Below are 21,881 nucleotides of genomic sequence, written 5' to 3'. Positions count from 1 at the left end.
GAGCCTCATGATGCATCTTCTATCTACCCATCGCACAAAAAAATTGCTATTAAACACAATGCATTACAAATATCAACCTTTGCTTGATTCAGAATTTATATCTTTTTAAAAAAAAAATTAATAATAATTTACAACACCTTTCAGTAAACTCCCCTTTCAACTCTTGTACAGTCCCTAACATTGATTTATTACCTAATAAATAGATAATAATTTCACTCCAACCAATAATGTTCTTATTCAAAGAAAACATGATGATCAATGACGTTTCAAATGATAAAATCATGAAAAATGGAGTTAGGAATTTGTGTTGGAAAAAACATACTGATATATTGTGAAAAATAGTGTCATGAAGGTCTGTGTGGTCTAGGGGGCCTTAATTTGGACTTGGGGGCAAGGGCTCCACCCCCCAATACTGCCCACAATAGCAACAGCAAATGTACTACCTGAGGCTCTGGCCCCAAACCCTCATTGTAGTTTTACTATACAAGTGTGCCACCAGCCAACATCCCCAAATCTGGGTCAATAGTCGACCCATCCCCAACAGCCCACCATCCACTGTCCCTAAAACTCCACTAAACATTGAAGAGACTAACTTCAATACTAGCTTGATTGTAATAATTAAAATATGACTTTCTTGTTCACTGTTTGAAATGTGTCCCCTACTAAGAGTAAGCCTATTTCCTATAGTTAAACATACATCATCATCACTTATCATGGCTTCAATCAAATTATTGAAACTAAAGAAGAAGTAATTGTTCATAATACAATCAATAATCTTTCCTAACCCTCATAGAGGACGGGGATTTACTGTCATAGGTTGCTTGGAAACCAGTCTACAAGTAGGCTGCCTCAAGGTTTTAGGACTCCAACCATAACCCATCTTGGGCTTACCCATCTTGTGAGGATTTACTCCACCTCTCCCTACACACCAAGCTGTCCTCTCAAAGGCAATAATGAATGATTTAAGTCTAGACCATAATATAATAGTCTTTTATGCGCTATGAATGTGTATGAAATTATGACTGTCATACATATTGCAGTCTATATTAATATTACTATTAAATAATGCATGAGAACATTATCAGGCTTCATATATTAAGCATACATATCAAGCATATCCCAATGCATACCACCAAGAACAAGGATGTTACTGCCTGTAACTTAATAACAGTCCTGATCTGATCTGATCAGTGGTGATGTCATAGGATGCTTTCGATTCCTTTCCTTTATATCTCTCCATGTGAGGGAGAGGTCACACCTCTTCATCATGCATGCCTTTGGCAAGAGACGCACCCTTTCACCATTAGCACCCTTTGAAAGAGTGCTGTAATGTCCCCTTTTGGGATTTCCCTAAATCTTGCCTTAGATTACTATTCTCAATTGATAAGGGAGGGTTAGAGAGATGGTTCCTTTATCTTCTTAAAGGGAAAACAGTTTGCCGGTCCCTTTATTGTTTTCTGTTATGCTAAAATATTCTCCCTTTTGATTATTTTTTCATTTAGATCAGAGTGTAGATCGAACTTCTGTATATATCTGCATATTAATCTATTTGTATATGTTTTCTATCTGCATAAGGAATTCACTCGTAAGCATACCCAAATTCTGTTATAAGCAATCAGTCAATTTTGATGTGGCTTTCTGAAGGTATCTTTAAGTTTGATCCACCTGTGATGTTGATGTAATTCTGAGTGCAGTCTATTTCTTTCCAACTGATTCATGTATTTGGATTAAGTATGAATGTCATACATATTGCAGTCTATATTAATATTACTACTGAATTCTGCATAAGAACATTATCAAGCTTCATATATTAAGCATACATATTAAGCACATCCCCAACCAAGAACAAAGATGTTACTGCCTGTAACTTAATAACAGTTCTGATTTGATCTGATCGATGGTGATCTCCTTGGATCCTTGGATTCCTTTCCTTTATATCTCTCAATGTGAGGGAGGGGTCACACCTCTTCACCATATATGACCTTTGGCAAGAGGCACGCCCTTTCACCATCAGCACCCTTTGAAAGAGTGCAACTCTTAATTATTTCTGCCTTTTTGAAAGGGACACAACCTTTCACGATCAGATCTGCACTTTTAAATTAGATCTGCACTTCTGATTCCCAAATTATCCCCCTCAAATGAGGTTCCCTTCTCCCTTTAATATCTCATGTTTGAGGGAGTCACAACTTTTCATTTCATGTCTTTGACCATTCATTAACTTAATTAAAATTTAATTATATACTTTTATATTTTTATTTTTATTTTACTATTATCATTTACCATTAAATTGTATTTCAAAGTGGGGACATTACAAGTGCAACTGTTCATTATTTCGGCCTTTGAAAGGGACACAACCTTTCACGATCAGATCTGCACTTTTGATTACAAAATTACACCCCCTCCAAATCAATTCTCTTTTCCCTTTCATTTCATGCCTTTTGACCATTCATTAACTTTAATCAAATTCTAATTATATTTAATTATATTCTTTTAAGTTTTAATTTCATTTTCATTTTTTTTCTTTTGTATTTTAATTTTATTATTATTTATTATTATTATATTTCAAAGTGGGGACATTACACTGTTGAACTAACTTTCATATCAACCTATGTTAATAGAGGATAAAATCTAACATATAACAGCTTAGAAGTTTAGTGGCTTCCAAACAACATCAAGAATCCACAATTCTGTTGTCTATCCCTGAGCAATTCTAACAGAAGGAGCACAATGTGAGCTTGATTGAGCTATTGTTTATGGTTGTCTCTTTTTCAATTCTATTGCAAACAGTCCTCTTCTTTAGTTTTCCTAGGTTGCCATCCTCCTATTTATAAATCATAAATGTAACTTTACACTAACTGCAGCGTTCAACAGGGACATGTCCCCAGGAGTTGGGGTGACATCCACCACATATTGGAACATAACAAAATTTTGGGAGCGGATGAAGAGATGTCCCCTTTTTCGAGACTGAGTAGCCTTCTCCATTTTATGCATAAAAATATTTAAAAGGGGATTTTTGAAGGACAAAAATTGAAATGCTAAAAAACCCTAGAAAGCAAAGGGAGACAACTGACCAAGTTCAGCACATCATATATAGTTTCAAAAATTTCAGCTGCTTTTAATTTACTTTTTACACCTCCAAAACTGTGTCCCTGTGTCCCCCTGTCCTCAAAACTTGGAGAAGCACATATTAATTAAGGATGCAGCAAGCTGATTGATTGATGCTTTTTAATAAGACATATATGACAGAGAGCACTAAGGGAATGAACCAACAGGAACAATTCTATTATTGCCAACTTATTTGTTGCTATAGTTACTTGTCTAGAAAGAGGAAACATTCTCATCAGAGATATTATCATTTCATTCAGTTGGGGTGCACAACACAATGAAACCTTCTCGAGTATCTCAAACTTATGAAATCTATAACATGCCACTAATAGTTTTCAATAAAGCCAACAAGTAAAATTTGATCTCCCAAATATCTCTCTATATGCAATTAGTCGTGCAAGCATGCTTGTGTGGGTGTGTGGGGACGTGTGGATGTTTGTGTATGAACATTCTATACAATTTTTATTAAGCATTACACAGATGAAACTACGAATTGAACACTGACAATTACTTAAAACATTATAAACACCTTGCTATAAATGTAGATGAAATGTGATCCTTCAAAAATTAACAAGAAAGGAATAAGTTTGCAATCTTTACAGCCTAAGCTTAATTTTAGAAGTGCTCTTGTAGCCAACAAATTGCCAAATCCATAAACATGTTTGTGTCTATTCCTTTGACATTTAGCAGTATTCGGTCATCCAAATAATTTAGAACACAATTATAAATGACAATGTTTTCCTCAGGAAAGTTCTCTCAGTTTTCCTCGATAATTGCACCAGAGATTTATATAATAAACCATATCCACACATCAACTTTATGCTGTTGTATTATTTCACATAGCTCTCTTCAGTGAAAATAATAAGATTCATCTCCATTAAAAAGTGTTGTAATGCTTTCCAAACTAACCATTTAGTTATACACTGGCATTTAAAAAAAATAAAATATTGTGAGCTCTGGGGCAAGTTGATACCCAAATGCAGAAACCAATGACAACACCCTGAGTTCTAGCAACATAGAATTAAAATAACAGATATAAGGCAACAACTTCCAATACACTCAAGAATAATAAAATTTGCATTTCAAATTGCAGGGAAAAGCCATGTACTTCCCAGAGGCTCAAGAATGACAGGGTGCTAAAAATAAGAAGGTTACAGGAAAGACAACTTATTTGTGCAACATACATATAGCTTTCATTGATTATCAAGCAGCTCATTAAGTATTTTATAAACATCATATTCTTCATGTTAGTAAAGGTCTACTTGCAAAACCAGTGTGTTTCTAGATAAGAATATAAAAATTGTAAATTATTTACTAACAAAATATAGTGCAATAATCAGATGAATGACAGATTCAGTACCGTCCAGAAGAAAGTAGATGAGCACTACTCATGGATCCTTTGGTATTGCTTAGACGTCTTGCTCTTTGATCATGTTCTTTGTCCACCCTCATTGAAGCTACTTCTTTCTCCATGGCAGCTACTTCTCGACGCATTTTCTTTGCTTCAACTTCCATTGCTTTTGTCAAGGTATCCACTTTTTTTGCCAGCATCTGAAATGCACTTAGAGCTTAAATCAGAAGTGCAACATGCAACATCCACCATGTCAATCAAGATGCAAATAAGTTAAAACAGTGTCAAAACAAGTTGCAAATGCCAGCCAAGTTAAGTTGTAACCAATTAGAATGAGCAAATGTACCTCTATTGCATCATCCTTGTCTTTTAGACTTTGATCCTTTTCATGGCCAGCTTTTCTCAAAGCCATCACCTCTTTTTGTAGCATGTCATACAACACACCTGAAACAGAATCATCTGCACCAACTTCTGTAAATTCAGACACCTTGTTATCTGAATTCTCTTTACCAGAATCATGAGATTCGGGACTTCTAGGTACACCATTGCTTTTCTTATTTGAGTGGTTCTCACTAAATCCATTTGTAAATGATTTGTTTCGATCCAACGAACGACCCCCATCAAATGATCTACCACCATCAAATGACCTGGATGCTCCTTTTGCATTCTTTAAAACTGTAGTCGCATTGCTAGATATTGAAGGCCTGGTTTGAGAAAGTGATGTTCTCCTTGAGCCCAAACCATTTGACATAAGCTTTGATGCTATCTCTGCACCACCTATTGATTGCCGACGAGAACGACCATTACTGCTGCTTCGTCCCTCAGAGGAGCATGGTCGAGTAACCACATTTGATGATCCCCTTAGTCCCTCTTCAACAACCTTCAATCGTAATTGAAACTTCTCCTGCAATACCAGCATGTAAAGTTGTAAAGCAATAATCACTATAATAAGCAAAGGAAAAATAAAAATAATAATTACACACAAATTAAAAGTTTTCCTACTTTGAGTTGTGCTTCACTTTTTGAAGTCCGTTCTGCAACAGCTAATTTATCACGAAGCTGCTGCATTTCACCCTGGAAATAAACATCCAAAAATCTATCTATCAAAAAATATTGATCTTTTTAAAACTTAGCTCAAATAGAAGACTACTTGAACTTTTATGGGACAATGCTACTTGGTATACCTGTAGGAAGCGCCGCTCTTCAAGCCACTGTTTCACAGGCATGACTTTGTCATTTCCATCCTTCCATTCATTTGCCACAACACACGCCACTCTATTTGCTGCTGTCTTGGCACGGGCTAATTCTCGTTCTAGAGTTTTCTTGCTTTCCTAAAAAATAACACCATCTATTTGTTTGAATGTGAATCTAAAAAAAAATGAAAATATAATTTGACACTGTATATTGTTTGATTATTAAAAGTATGATGTATGTACTATGAACCATAGAGCATAGTTGAATACCATCAATTCATGCACTTGTCGCTGATAATAACGCACAGCATTTGCAACAGCACCCCCTGAAAGTACAGCCTCCTCTAATTCACGAACTGTTTGACCTAGCTTCTCAACTTCTGCAACCTTTTGGCGATGCATTTTGTCCAATATTTTGTTTTCTTCCTATCAAATGATTGACCTCAGATGTCAAAAAAAGGTTATAACTCATAAGAAAGCTTCACAATGCAAACATCAGATATTTCTAGTCAAATGAAAAACACACTGAAAGCACAATCCCAGTATATTGCTCTTTAAAGTAAATAAAATTCCAAGCTGATCAAATTGTAAGTAAATGGCCACCTGACAAATTTCAATCTGTTTCATCAATTCTTGATTCCTATTTTGCAAATCATCAACCATTGATGCCTTTGCCAAAGCAAACTGCACAGTTCTCTCTGCTTCAAGCAATGCTGCTTCTTTAGACTTCGTAAGTCGATCCAAAGCCCTGTTGTCATCTTGCAACTTTGCAATCTGCCAAAAAGATTGAACATCAGAAACACTAGAAGACCAAAGTTACACACATAGAACTAATTACAAAGAAAAAACCTATATCCAGAAAAATTTTACAATCTAATCATTTACCTCTTGCCGTGCAAGTTTCAATTCTGCTTCAAGAGGAGCAAGAATTTCTTCAATAGGTGGCATATCTTCATCCTTTTGAGCAGCATGAACTCTTCGAAGTGTTGCTTCGGCTGCAAATTGAGCTGCTAATGCTGCTTTCTTCTCATCATTGATTTTCTTGATTTCAAGGTTCTGTAAAATTTGAATGTCCGATATCATTCATTCATGACCCTTTTAAACATGGTAAGGATTCAATAAAATTTATACGTTCAAGGAAAGACTCATAAACAATAAAAATAAATCTAAATCTATGGACCTTAAAATGATTATAATGAAAATTAGAATACCTTGTTTTCAAGCGATGCCTCGCACACCTTAAGCTTCTCATCCAATTTTCTTAGCTCCTCGGTGAGCTGGGAAACAATAATGTTGAAAGATTATTATGTTGGAAGGACTCTGCCACACTTAAGAAATGTTCAAATGTCTTTCTACTAGCTACATGATAATTGAACCCTAAAATTACCTCTTCAACTGCCTTTTCTTTCATTCGCTCTGTCAATTTTAAAGCCTTGATTTCAGCTTGAGCTTCCCCCAATTCACGATCCTTATCTAAAAAGGCATGTAAGCAGAAGTCTGTAAGCATATGCAAACCAGAAAACACAAAGAACATAATAAAGAAATAAAACACACCACTGATATCTTTAACAACCTTAGGACAAAGCACAATCATCAATATACAGATCTTTGTGAAAAGCATATTGTTTCTAAAGGTGGGAAGGTAGGACAGGCAAGTAGAAATGTCTATGAAATACTTCTATGTGACCCTTTGTTTGATATCACAGGTGCTTAAGAAAAAAGGCCCAATCACATCTTCTGTCCCCTAAGTGTCTTCTATGCATTGCATCTACTCTAAATAGTGTATTGCAACATATGCCATTTTAACAAAAACAAAACAACTGAGTGAAGACTACAGTATCATCTGTTAAAAGTTAAAACTCCTCAAAACACCTTTTCCAGCTCAATTCAAATAAATGAAAGAAAAAAGTTTAAAAGGAAGAATGCCTTTGCAGCTTAAGAGAAAATTATTTCTTAACAACAGTATTTTTGCTCTTTGGATGTATCTTAATAATACATCCTAAGCTTTGCGATTCATGGGAAAGGAAACTCATCTAATACATTTTACAAATTCCATTAAATTTTTATATGACACTATGTGAATACCTACAAAACACAATGGCACATTCATGAATCAAACAAGTATTATTTGATTTCATTGGTAAAGAAATAACAAGCAATGATAGGACTTTAACAGTGGAATCAGGTATATTCATAAGAATACATCAAAAAGACAATCTTTAAAAATTTTGTATACGTTAAAAATAAAATAAATTTGGTCAAAAAGGAACATGTCTAAACTTCCATGGTAATAATTTTGCATTTTAGAAGACTAAAAACATTGTCTCACCTTAGTCATATGTGAAACTACCGATAGCCAATAAGAACATCATTTAAAAGGCCACATACAAAAGAAAGAAGTCATTTCACAATTTTAAATGGACAGTAGTTACCAGAACAGAAAAATTACCAAATGAGGAAAAATTTAATTCTTCTTATAGTAGATAAGTGTTCAAACTTCAAACTTATCAGTAAGCAAAGCATATTCAACAGTAAAATATTGAGATTTAGAATTTTTTCATCACAAGATAATGTAAAATGTAAGGCTGTTCTGTATAAGAGGCTACTTTGCCATGAACAATAAAAAAAACTTATACATTTTGGAAACATTTAGGCAAATATTTGACATAAACTGTGCCTACCAAATAGAATGGTAATAGCTGGAATAAAGACAGGCACTATGCAAATCAACGCCCTTGAATCAGAGAAAAGCAAACATTTTATATTACATTTTATATACACCATAAGCCTCGTATATAATGTCAGGTTAGGACAATCAAACTTGATATCATAAAACAACTACATTGTCTCATAAAAAGCCAGCAAGAAACAAAATATTTGAATTATTACAAGCAAAGGAAGTAATTTGTAGCTTTCTCGGCAAATAAGTCAAAACTGCAAGGTCAAGCTTGTGGTTGTGAAAGCATATGCACATGTCAAAAGAAGTCCTTTTGTCAAGGGAAAATATTTTGCCTCTATGACAAAAGGAAAAACAGATCCTACAGACACAATCCATGAAAATACTTAAAATAAAGGAGACACACTGAACAATATTAGAGCAGACGAAGTGTCAAATTTTTAAATAATTGCACATCAATTTACAATTTCATGATCTTTCTACAAATCAGAATAAACTTAATCTTCATATTATTTATGCAGAACATGTTTCATACTGATAGTAGTATAGCAAGGGAAAACGGCGAAAAGGGCCACATTGCTTTCAGGAATCAAAACATACAATCCAAAAACACAACACTTCATTTCACAAAATGGAAAAAATTAAGAAATTGATGCCACAATTTTTTGTCAAAACGGCAGGACTGTATAATATCTGAAAAGAAATGTAAACAAAATCGACGATTTTTTGCATTAGCACAGAGAAGCACAGAAACTTACCCCGCACTTCATTCTCAAGTCGATTAAGTTCAACCTTCACTGGATCAGACCCATGTAAGAGATGAATGATGTCCTCCCCTTCCATATTGGGGGACCTCATCAAATTTTTCTTCTTACTACCTTTTCCTTCACCTTTAAATGAGGCTGAAGGTGTAAGCAAAGATCCCACGGAATCATGTTCCACTCCCCATTGATCAATATTCCCATTCGCAGTCCCCCATAAATCCTCTTCCCCAGTGTAGCTGTGGAAGTCAGCCATTAAGCTTATTCCAAGATCCCAACCCCTCAATCACAGAATTGTCCCCTCGAACTTATATCTCATCAAACCCCGACTATTTCCCTGCAATTATTGTAATATCACTGAAACTCCACTGAACTAACGAGCAACAGATACCCTAAGGCTGCTCTAGCTCCTGCTCATCAATTCCTGTGCAATCAGAAGTAAACTTAAGCATGAAAACAGATGTAAATTTCCTGTTCTCAGCATTCAACAGTTGAATTTCATTTACTCTGAATAATTTTTAGAAAATCAAAAATACCAGGTGTGAGTCAAGTCAGCTCTGCATAACACCAACAAAATTGTCCACTGCAAAGGAGCTGCCACAGCCAAGAAGATCAAGACATTCACACTGCGAAAGAATCACCAGTTTTCACAAATGAAATTTCGTGAAAACTCTCAATGATGCCACTTTTCTCTGTCGAATGAGCTCTGAATCTCGACTTTTCACCTTTCAAATCCTCACGCGCCTCTGCAAAGATCGACAAAAACAATTTCAGACACAAAAGAGCTCAAAATGTCCAAATCTGTTCATTTTCCAATGTTGAAACTCTGGCTATCACACTTTCACTCCGTCACAAGAACTGAAAAGCACAATAACTCACAGCTAAGGCTCAAAATCCACATTTCTCACAAAATCGCCTGCATTGTCAGCTGAATCCTTTTTTCTCCGTAAAACAACCTCAAAATCATAAATTTCACTGCTCAAACCCTTGTTCAAACCCTAACGACTGCCTTTTTGTCTCCCAAGCGCAGCTTCTCACAGCTCAACCTCAAAATCCACAGTTCTCGTCCTTCGAACTTCTCTACGCAAAAGACTCAGCTGCATTAATCTTCACCGTCCAAACCCTCAATCGCCTATGCAAATCATCATAAAACAACCTCCATCTCGAATAAAGCTCAAAACATCATAAATCCACCTGGCTCCACCCTAGAAACCCTCGAAGAAGCCGCTTCCTCCTTCAAAAACATAAAACTCACAACTCCTCACAGCGCATTCCCAAAACCACTACTTTTCACACTTCAAGTTCAAAAATCTCCCATTTTCAACATCAAACCCTTCAACACTCCCATTTCCTCCACCCTTACAAAACACATTTCAAATATCACTACACCTCAGAACCGCCATTTTCGGCCAAGCTCATGCCCGCCATTTTCTCGTACTACATATACATCCAGCATTGTACGACTCACATTTCCTCAAAATTAACCTCGTTTACACAAGATTTGACGGCTAGATTTCCGAAAACAAGAAGCACGCATACCTGATTTTAGCAGATCTTGTTAAGTCTTACAACTTTGTTTGCTTCCTTCTGTCCTCTGTCTGCATCCATCGCTACATATGTCGAATTATCAATACTGTTAAGCTTACTTAAATTTTATTTAACGTATAACGGTGAGGGTCCAAAGGCTTATGTCAGAGACGCGTGCTTGGTAAGTTGGGCCGGCTGAGCTTTTCTTTCTACCGGCCGACCTGGTTTTACTACTTACCTTGGACTAATTGAATCATGATTTGAAAAACGTTTAATTTCGCCGGATTCGAGCAACGTATCAAATTGCGTTTTATTTTACCGCATGGTATCCTATGCTCGTTTTTTTATTTTGCAGGAAAACAAAATTAAGGTCGTGTATTTTTGTTGTTTTTTTTTGGGGGGTTTTAAGAAGACGAGTCTCCACTAGTCTTTTTTCTGGCGGTGGGTGAGATGTTAAAAATTGATGTTTACTCTGTGTTTGGACTTCGTACGGGCTTCCATAACAAAGACTCTAGGCCAAACTCCTCAAAGCTTGGATTTGATTGGATTTAGTAAATTTTGTGTATCTAAGGGGACCTCCTTTTCATTACTTTAGGAGTTAGATGATGGGTTGTTTTTGTGGGGTTTTGTCTATAAATTTTGTTTCATATTGTTAAAAATTGTCTCTTGTCATAGAGTTTAGATTCTAAATGTGTTTTGATAGTTTTGTATTTATAAAAAGAATTATTATTGTAAAAATAGTTTGAAAATTTGTTTCATAAGATATGGATCATAGTAATTATTAAAGAATGTAAATAAGTGGGCTTGTGGAAGTAGAAACCATTGAAGCATCATAGGCAAAGGAAGAAGCAAATGCAAGCATAGCCAGGGATGGATTTAGGGTTCTGAGTCAAAGAAGCACCACATACTGTTGCACTAGTCCCGATCAACTTTGTACCAATCGCAAAAAAGAGAAGAACCAACCACCTATGGATCCATATATTTAAGTTGACTGAGTGAAGCACCTGAAAAAGGACCCATTAATCCACCATCATCAAAAAAAAGCAACACATGTTGAAACAATTGAAGAAGCACTCGTGTAAAAGTTTTGTTTTTTGATGTCTTGCTGTGATGTTTTGACAATTGTTTCTTGTCATTTTCTTAGTAGTCTTTCTATTGCCTTCCATTCTGATCCTATCTTTATGCATCGATCCAATACAAAAAAGAAAGGTATGAAAATTTGTTTTATGTTGTCAATGGTATTTTTGTAATGGATGAATATGTTGTTTCATGCTAGTTAAAAACAATGTCAAAAAAAATGTCTTTAATAAAAATATTTTGGTTGTACTTGATAATATCTATAATAGAATATTGAATGTATTGAAATATTTGATAGTAATTTGATTTGATATGATTTGTCATACTTGAAACATTTGATTTGATTGTAGCATGTTTGTTTAATTTTTTTGTTAGCTTCCACAATTTTGTCAGGGCTATAAAATACAAGCTCTTACAAAAAATGTGGATGGATTTGATCAACGTGTATGTGGAAACACAATTTACAATTCATTTTTGTAATTTTAGCTTTAGAACAACTTATTGAACATTTATGAACAAATTGACAGCCTCTTATGGTTTGAAGATGTTTTTAATTTTTGTGTAAAGCTTTGAAGTCTAGTAGCCTTATTATTTTTGGGCTTTTAGGGGGTTCAAATTTGTAACTGCTCTTGCTTTTAGGCTATATGTAAAATGTAAAGGTTTCAAATAATATTATTATGCTTAAAGGATTACTTTTGATGTTATTTTGAATATTTGTGTTATTCATCTTGGATTCATAGCTATTGACTTTCAATTCAAGGCCTATATGCTTAATTATGGCTTGCATGGAACAAAATTCAAGGTTGTTAGCATGGTAGTTGCCTCGAAGCTTTAATTCCTTAATTTCAATTGACCAAAATTAATCAAAACACTTTCACTTGAAGAATTTCTGTTGAAGTTAGTTAATTATTTTGGAATATTTAACCCTTGAGGAAGCTCTTGTAGATGCCTATTTTTTTTAGTAATGGTACATTACTGAGTGAAGGAAGAACAAGCTCCTCATATAGACTTCCCCCCATCCATAGTCATTCCAAGGTTGGCATTTGATCGAGTCATAAAGGAATTGAGCTACTTATAATATCAAGACCCACCTTCAATATCTAGAGCCTAGTGAAATTAGAGAGAAATTGTAGATGTTGGATTGAAAAGACAGTTACAACTTAGACCTATGCATTCTAGTGAGGATCCCAAGCCATTTGGATATGCTAATGTTGATTAAATGGTCAAAGCATAAGTCTAACAATACCAAAATTACATTGTTTCACAAAGATTTAGGAATTAGGTTTGTAGAATTATTCTCCTGGACTAAATTCATTTTTCTAGAAACTTCTGGAACATTTTGTTGTCATGGGAGATCCTAAATATAATTTGATTAAGATCTACATTTATGAATAATGTGATCTTTTATTTCGAAAATGACTAAAAATTGGCAAGTGGATAACCCATTTGTTGAGTTACTGAGATTTTGGTATAATATTGATTTTCAAACTTAGGTTGTGGAATAGTTTCATTCTTTTTTATTTATTTTATTCTTTTTTGTTAGTACATGTATGTCGTACCATACAATAATATATATGTTTTCTTTTGTTTTTGCATCATGCCTTGCTTGAGAATATGTAGGCCTTTAATATCCCCCTGAATATTGAAACATTCACACTAGCTTTGAATTATGTTGGATACGAACAAGTATGTCAAGCTACTTGCTCCTCTCATTTAAATGCTCATTTTTGGGCCTCGCTATGTGTTTGGTTGCCATTAATTTTTTAGCCTCAACATTCTAAATTCTAAGTGTTATCCTTCACCTATATATGTGTTGATCTTCCCTAACCTATTGTTCAAACTCCCAATAAACTAAACTAACTATATTCATCTATTACATTGATTGATTTGAATAGAAAGAGTGTTCATTCAAATCAATACCTAAATTGCTTATGAAATCATGTTAATTTTTTAGGACATATTCAACCATTTTATCTAGAGATTTTAGTCTAATTATATTTGCATTGCTAAAAAGAGCATGAATAAAATAAATTAGTTTAAAAGATTATTTTAACTATATTACATGGATTTTTTTTTGTTTTTACAATTCAACATGTAATATTAGAGGATGGTGATTCGTGGCCTTCAAAAAAAACTTTGCACACTTGTCTTCTACTTTCACACATATAGAGGCCAAAATGGTCCAACTTTTTATATGCAACATTGTCATGCCAATATTGTAAGAAGTGAAGCACTGTAATAATTTCTACAAAAATTTGAATGCAAACTTTTGTAGGTATCCTTATACAATATTATTTTCATCGCCATCTTCATAATTTATGCTTTATTTAAAATAATCTAACCTAGTACATTCACACCTTCATGGTATATGGGAGGACACTTGACAATCATGTACTAATGTGTCAAGAAATGAAATGCCAATACACCATATTTTAAATATTACTTCTATACAAAATTTGGTAAATAAAAATATGATATCTTCTAACGTACTAATTGAATCATATCAACTTAACTATATTCGTTTATCGGTGTAACCATTACACCTCCTTCTAGTGTAAGTATTGGTAATAATCTTATCTTCATGCAAAAGTCTTATTTATAACCATCTAAGGCTATCTTTAATGAAATATTGTCTTGCCTTCTCTATGAAAGTGTTGAAGGAACGGATTTCTTCACACAATTATGATGCCTTGTAGTTAGTAGTTGTGTTTGTTTGGTTATGGTCTATTGTAAACATCACAATTAAAGACTATTTTTTGGGTTTTCATTTGTTGCAGTTTTTACCTTTAACAATCATAGTATCTATGCATTCAAGTTTTATTTAATATATTTAATTATATTTATTCCAATAAAAATATATAATGTCATTAATGTTATCATTATTATGTGTACAAGATAAATTTTCAAAGGTATTTAGAGGTGTGTGACATGCCTTATGTTGGCAATGGGGAAGCATCCCTCGCGGGGATTTGCGACATGGTTTAACAACCTTCTGTGATTCTATAAGTCGAGTGGTTGTATCGGGCATTGATAGGTCGATCTTTGGGTGCAACGACAACCCTAGCTTGTAACAAGTGGTATCAGAGCTTGGTCACAGGTTTGAATCACGCAGGCCGCGATGAGTGACATTGGGAGGGGGATTGTTGGCAGTGGGCCAGTGTCCCTCACAGGGATTCGTGACATGTTTTAACAGCCTCCTATGGATTCTACAAGTCTAGTGGTTGCATCAGGCATTGGCAGGTCAATCTTTTGGTGCAATGACAACCCTAGCTTGTAACACCTTAATCTACTTAAGATTCATTTGGTCCAATTTTCAAATAACCAATAAAAAAATTAAACGTCATTCATGCCAAAAAGTGGTAAAGAATTATCCTATTTCTACTCTCCAAACTCACTTTTGACTATTGAACCAAATAATATATAAGAATCTTTGGCATGCCCTTTGTTTTTTACTTGTCCTCAACATAACGAGAAAGTGTTCCTTGATATTACTTCTTTTGTCTTACATAACAAACTTTTCTAAATTTATTTGGCATCTTTCTATACCGTATCATTTCAATAGGGTTCTTAAATAACTACTTCTAGTTGACTCATAGGTAACAAAATTATTAAACCAAAACTCAACAAAAGATTAAATGCTTCAAACAATCTCTTTACACATTTATGCACACTAGGTAAGACTAAGACTTTGAAGAAGCGAGAAAATAAAGTATTTAACTATTTAAATAAACTCTTCCATACCTTTATGTCTATTAGCTCACCTAATTTAATAGTGTCCAAATGTGTTTGAGACCCAAACCACCTTTATGTGTTTTGGCATTGTTATTCCCACCATACATAATCGATCTAAGGTGTTTCCTAGAGTATTTGTCTTGGTAAAGTTTGTGTTTGTGTTGTTCTTCATCATACCCCGTGCATGTCGATCATGTGTTAAAAGTTGCATATGTCCTATAGATTCTAAGCATGGTGTGTTTTATTGTTCAAATTTCTAAGGACTATGCTCATGTTTGAGTTTCAAAGTTTCCTTTCTTGTTATGTATTTCCTTCCAACTCTATCTTTTATTTGTCCTTGTTGGGATAAGAGATCGTTCCTTGTAAACATATCATTTCCCTATTTCCTACCTTCATCGATTTTTCTCATTGAGATTTAAAAGTCTTTCTTTTGGGCATCCATTTCCTCCAACCTCTACTTTACCTTGTCTTTGTTAATGCTTCACACTTTTCCATGCTAGCATTCTTTCCCTCTAAACCCTAACTCCTTAGTTCTTATACTAATTCACCTTTCAAAGTTGAGGTTTTAATCATCACTTAAGTTCAAGGTACATTTTCTTTAGTATCCCCAACACTTTTTACTATGTATCTTATTAAGATCATTCATTTAAACTTATCCTTATTTGTATGCCTTAAGGGATGAAATTCTTGGTTACTTTGAATCCCCAACACCCTAATAATGGCATTGGTTATGAGGTATCTATAAACCTTAAAACTCTAAAACTCTCATGTTTTGCACAGTTCACTCTCACCTACCTCTTTGAATGACCCATGTTGCTATCAATGACTATATTTGATGTTTCAACTATTCAAAGGGGTTTTTCATATCTATAAATAGCTATCCACCTCATGGTAATAGATTCAAATGTACTTCAAGAAATAGAGGATGAGGTAAACCATGCACCATTACTATAATGGTTATATTTTTATGTGAACGGGTTCCATGCAAACTCCAAGCCATAATTTTGTTAATTTAATAGGATCTAAGCTCACCTTGTATTCCTCATCCATTGATTGCTAACTCCTCCTCATTTTCTAAAGAGATGGGAAAGTTTTGTATATGCCAAGCCATTTTCTAAAAAGGTCAACCATTTCGTGTATCCACGCGACTACAAGGCAAAGGAGCTTCTAAGGTTTTGATTCTTTCAAATCCAGTCACCATTATAATAGTGAGTGGGTGAACCCACAATAGTGAGTCCCACTTGTGGGACATCACTTTTTTTTAACTCGCATGGAAGGCAAAACTTAAAACACTTCATTTGAAGGTACATCAAAAAGTGCCTTTGCTCGAAGGTTTATATTGTTGATGATATTTATAAATGAATGTCTCCATGATCTCATTTGTGGATCTTCGAGGAAGTTCTACCTTATAGTTTCTTATTAATAGTTTTATAGGAAGAGCGTAATAGATAATTAATGAATGTCACAACATTACAATATATTCCAAGCTTTGTAATTGTCATTTATTTATTGCGTACTAACTTTCATAATCTAGGGATGAATTACTAACTATATCCATTTATCTCATATCATATTCATGGTGTTTGCATATACATAATTTGTGTTCCTTCTAGTTTTAATGCGTTGTCTCTCTTGGTATACTTGGACTCTGTAACCTAATGAACAGATAACAATCTTGGAAAAAATTAACTTCCATGCACTCAAACTAAAAACATCATTTACAAGTAGATTGGGAGTAGGGGGTAATTTGTATGCATTTCATGATTCAACAGTCTATCCACTAATATTCATAGCGAGTCTTAATAGTTCTTATCTTCAAATAATCATTTCCTACATACCCACATCCTATTGTCATGCATTGATGTGTTTATCAACCCAATATAGGTCATAGTTATAGGTCAGTCCTTGACCTAGTGACAACTTTTGGCTCACATACATCATGTAGCATTGCACAATTTATCCATTTGTTTATTTTTAGTTATGCTTGAACCTATTAAGTATATTAATGTAATAAAGCATTAATTTATAGAGAACTCTCAAAACACGAGTCTCATAAAAAATCAAGAAAGCATTCCATTTTAAATTGTTTTTGCCTAGCTATTTTTATGACTAGTTATAGAATTGTACATAAATATTATATTTTTTAAATATTGGAACAAGCAAAATAAATAACAATGATAATAAAAAATTATTAAAAGTTAAAAAACAACTATTATATGCACATATCCACAAATAAAATATAGGAGGACACAAGGTCACTCCTTAGAGTCACATGGGCAATACCCAGAAAGCAAGATAACGAAAACAACAATAAAGTCACTTAAGCAACAAAAGCAACACCAATGGGAGGTGGAGGGGGGTCATAATCATCTAGTTTTCCCTATACATAAACAAGGTCCAAGATGACATTGGGAATGGACCACCCCTCATCAACACTAGCCTCTCCCTCCTCCTCATCTTTGTCTTCATTCCTTACTGGTGAAATTGTCAAAGTTATCTGAGGAAGCCACTTTGAGGAGTTTAGCCAACCACTACTACAACTAGTAGATGTCCCCACCCCACCCAAGGGCCACCTAGAGGCATAACCTCCATGCATCCTAGCGAGGGAGAGTGTCACCAAGATCACCTGCTCTTGCCACCAAAGTGGAAATGAGAAGCCTACAATTTAGGGGGACCATGGGTGTCAAGCAAAAAAGCTCCAACCATGCCTACAACTACGAGAAGCATAACTGTTTGATGGGACCTTGGCCATAGTACAAGGGTCATTACCCCAATGATCAAGTAACTCCTGGAGGTGGGCCACCTCTAATGTCACTTTATTTGCCTGAACTTGAATCTAGAGCATAACATTATTACAAATAGAAGCTTGAGTGAAAAGTGAAATAGAAGTATTAATATAGACGCAAGAAAAAAATAGCAATATTTATATCTTTCCATAAGGAAAAAAATCATTTCCACCTTGAAAGATGTCAGATTTGGGTATACTTGAAATGATTTGAGGCCAATCCCCTAGAAGAACCATATGCCAAGAAAAAATTTATGGTCAAAAGGGGCAAAAAAAGTCATGAATCCAACTCTGTAAATGTTAAGAAGGACAAAAAAACCAAAAGAAGTGTTTGAAAGACACTCGTTGGTCACAAAATAGGCAACTATGTTCTAGAATACCCATATACCATAGGTAAGAGCCCACAATCAAGCATAGGAAAAGAATACAAGAAGCAAAATGAGTAAGCTTAGGCTCAATAATGAACGACCAGATGTTGTGACATTGTCATTGCCAAAAATACAGAGTTGACTGTGAATGCCACTACAAGTTCAAAGAAGGTACCATAGGAAGGTGCAGAGAGAGCCAACTATACCCCCAAACATGGCTTATTATTATAGAGAGTGGTGTTGGGAGACCAAATCCAATCCTTCCACTACAGTCTAACAAAGTGGATGCTAATTTTATGAAGCATATCTAGAGGAAGAGCCGACATAACAATGTTGAATGTTTCTTGATCTAGTCGAGATAGTTGGTACTGGGTTTTTAAAATCATCCCAAGAGCAAAGATTCATAGTAACTATATAAAAAAAATCACGAGGAGTGCTAATGACTTTTTTGTGAAACTACAAGGCATGAACCTAAGGCAAATGGGGCATAGGAAGCCCTTGAATTTGAATAAGTGGAGACCACTAGGGGTTGTCCTGGCTAAAATAAATACCATCTTGAAAGCCATAGCCAACCCACCAATACCAAGGCTTAATGGCTTCCCAGGCATGCCAAATACTTTTGGCAACAAAAGTGTCCTCGATATGAACAAATTCTTTCATAACCAATAAGATTTAAAAAATAATCCACTTCTAAGTAGGTCGATTAGTCAAAAAAGCAGAGGAGATGTTGTGCCTAAGAAGAATTTTTTAGGACTCCATCCAAGAAATAACACACACAATCCATTTGATCTAAAGAGCCAGACCTTGCAATTGAGTGGAGAGGAGACCAAGGCTACCAAAGTCTTGCGAGAGATGACAAAACTCCTAGGATATATGGTGAAAACCCTTGTGGTCTTCTAAAGAGGCCCACAAAAAATCATAAAGAATATTTTTCAGTTTCATGTAAGAGGCTTTAGAAGAGACCAAACAAGAAGAGCAATACACACGACTGACCACAAGAATTTTAGAGCACCCCTAAAATTTACTAGCCAATTAAAGTGGCTTGGTAATCCAATAAGAAATATTTTTCTCAATTTTGGCGAGGACCACATTCAAAAGGTCCATAGGAGAAGCCTAAGAGGCAAAGGGAATGCCCAGAAATTGATTTTTTTTTCCCATGGACAATCCACTTCCAACCATAGGTAAGAAGACACAAAGGCATGGGAAGGAAGGATTGATCATAATACTAAGTTTTATGCCACTAGACAATAGAACTAGAAGCTAGATAGAAGGTGTTGAGGCATTGAAGGGCCTCTTTGATATTTTACTCCTTTTCAATAAGTGTGAGAAAATAGTCTTCCACAAAATGCCCATTAACCAATTGTTTAGATGATTCGAGCAAGGAAATTCCTCCAACCCTCCCAGAGGAAATAGATTTTGCCAACAAATAACCAAATCCTTCAACAATAAGAACATATGGAGACAAAGAAAGAGGATATCCCTCGTGGATGGAATGGTGAAGCCCAAAAGCCTAAGACTATAAATTGTTAGATTGAATAAAGTGAGGTTCAAACCCTAGAGCACCCAACATAGCCAGAATGAAGGGACATTCGATGCAGTCGTATGCCTTGGCGAAGTCAATTTTTAGAAAGAGAGCTTGTTGCTTTCATAGTTGGTCCCATTCCATGCCTTCCCAGACAATAACTATAATAAGCAAGTGGACTCAATAAAAATAGTCTACTCAAGAAAAACAATTTAGTAAAGCAAATGACATTGAGCAGTGTGATCGGATGAGAGTTACAAATATCCTCTAAGTATCTTTTATTAGGTTTGAAATTGATGTTTCCCTTGATGATCAATTTACATAGAGACTAGTTATGAAAGGCTTCAAAATAGACCCTATGAAGAACAAAACCCACGCAAGGCCATAAGGTTTTGTATAACTCACAAGGGAAACCATCACAGCTAGGAGCTTTGTTATTTGCCATAGAGCTAACAACCTCTTTTAGGTCCTCAGAGAGAATTTTCCCACAAAGGCATTGTGACACTTAGAGGGCCAACAAGGGACAACTCAAACATAGTATTGAAGAGATTTATCTCACTTGGGTGAAGCATCTTTAGCGTGGAAGACTTTTTCATAATGGCAAACAAATGCTTGAAGAGTGACAAGCATAAAGAGCCAAAAATAATTCCTCAGAGGCTCAATAACCCACCTTTAATTAATGCAATCTATTTGTGATCTAAGCCCCTCTAGGCACACATGATTTCCAACAATCTACTTTTTATGGAAAAGCTAAGACACTTGAACTTGCAAACTAGGAGAGAAAGGGTTAACAGTAAGCACTTCCATGGACAACGGAGATCCAAGGTGGTAGCCTCGTAGGATTGCTAGCGAAAAATAGCAAGTTGGCAACCATAAATGCAAAGGAAGTGGGAAGTGTGTTAAATAGCACAATTCCACTTGGATATCCACTCAGATTATTGAGTAGGACAACACTCAAGATTTCAAACCTTATGAATGTGGGCCAACATAGGCTTGTAACTTAGTAGAGAAGTATTTTAAAAAAATGGATTTTAGAAGGCCGTTCTAGACCCACTTGTCAAATAATGTTAAAATTATTGGGAAAGTGGCCTAACAAGGTGAGATTGGGATGAGGCATATTAAGAAGATCTTGATAGGAGGCAAAAGAGAAAAATATCATACCATTATCATGTCACAATCAAGATGTTTAAGGACTTTATTATTTCTCACTCGAAAATTGCTCCACATATGCCAAACAACTTGAGGGTGGTGGTGGAATGAATCGGGGTAAAAAAGACCCAATTTATTATGCATGTAGAACCACGCCTCCTATTTACCAACTATCCAACAAAAGGGTAAGGATCCCTCTTTATCAAAAACTACCTCAACCATGTTAACTCCTCTATACAAAAACCAAGCAACATAAGGCATTTAATCTACAATCCATCATTAGATAATAGATCTCTTAACAAAATCATTGGAAGTATAAATGATAGGCCAACACTGAGGTAAGGAATGGAATGAATTTTGATGTTTAATAATGAAATTCAGTTTGGTCTATACATTTCAATCCGAGCTGTAAGCTTGTGAAAGGTGTTCGGACAATATGCCATCAAGGGGTGAGAGTCGTGAGATGAGTGGTTATGAATGCAGCTATGAAAATAAACCTATTGCAAACCAAAGTGATTATGGCAACATGAAATATCACTTCCTAGCGACAAGATTTGCACAAAAATTGCTACGAGAACTATTAAGGACTGGTAAAATAATAGTTTGATTCAAATTTTATACTTTAATCCTAGAA

At 35.0% G+C, this 21,881-nt stretch overlaps 1 protein-coding gene across 2 annotated transcripts in view; it reads right to left on the bottom strand.

Moving 5' to 3' along the window:
• LOC131056809 (microtubule-associated protein 70-1) overlaps positions 1–10,907 on the bottom strand; it is a 29,290-nt gene extending 18,383 nt beyond the window's left edge. Inside the window, exons 1-12 of one of the 2 annotated variants that reach the window (XM_057991083.2) lie at positions 9,967–10,907; positions 9,624–9,833; positions 9,085–9,511; positions 7,037–7,122; positions 6,861–6,926; positions 6,535–6,705; positions 6,253–6,423; positions 5,920–6,075; positions 5,641–5,787; positions 5,459–5,530; positions 4,803–5,360; positions 4,466–4,656 (exon numbers count right to left, since the gene is read on the bottom strand). In XM_057991083.2, the coding sequence (XP_057847066.1) occupies positions 4,466–4,656; positions 4,803–5,360; positions 5,459–5,530; positions 5,641–5,787; positions 5,920–6,075; positions 6,253–6,423; positions 6,535–6,705; positions 6,861–6,926; positions 7,037–7,122; positions 9,085–9,343 (1,877 nt within the window). In that variant the 5' untranslated portion in view covers positions 9,344–9,511; positions 9,624–9,833; positions 9,967–10,907. The remainder of the gene's footprint in view (positions 1–4,465; positions 4,657–4,802; positions 5,361–5,458; positions 5,531–5,640; positions 5,788–5,919; positions 6,076–6,252; positions 6,424–6,534; positions 6,706–6,860; positions 6,927–7,036; positions 7,123–9,084; positions 9,512–9,623; positions 9,834–9,966) is intronic. The other variant, XM_057991084.2, reaches the window with a different exon arrangement.
• Positions 10,908–21,881: the final 10,974 nt, after the last annotated feature.

Source organism: Cryptomeria japonica, chromosome 4 (assembly GCF_030272615.1).
Source record: "Cryptomeria japonica chromosome 4, Sugi_1.0, whole genome shotgun sequence".
Classification (NCBI taxonomy): Eukaryota; Viridiplantae; Streptophyta; class Pinopsida; order Cupressales; family Cupressaceae; genus Cryptomeria; species Cryptomeria japonica.
This window is presented reverse-complemented; position numbering and strand designations above follow the sequence as displayed.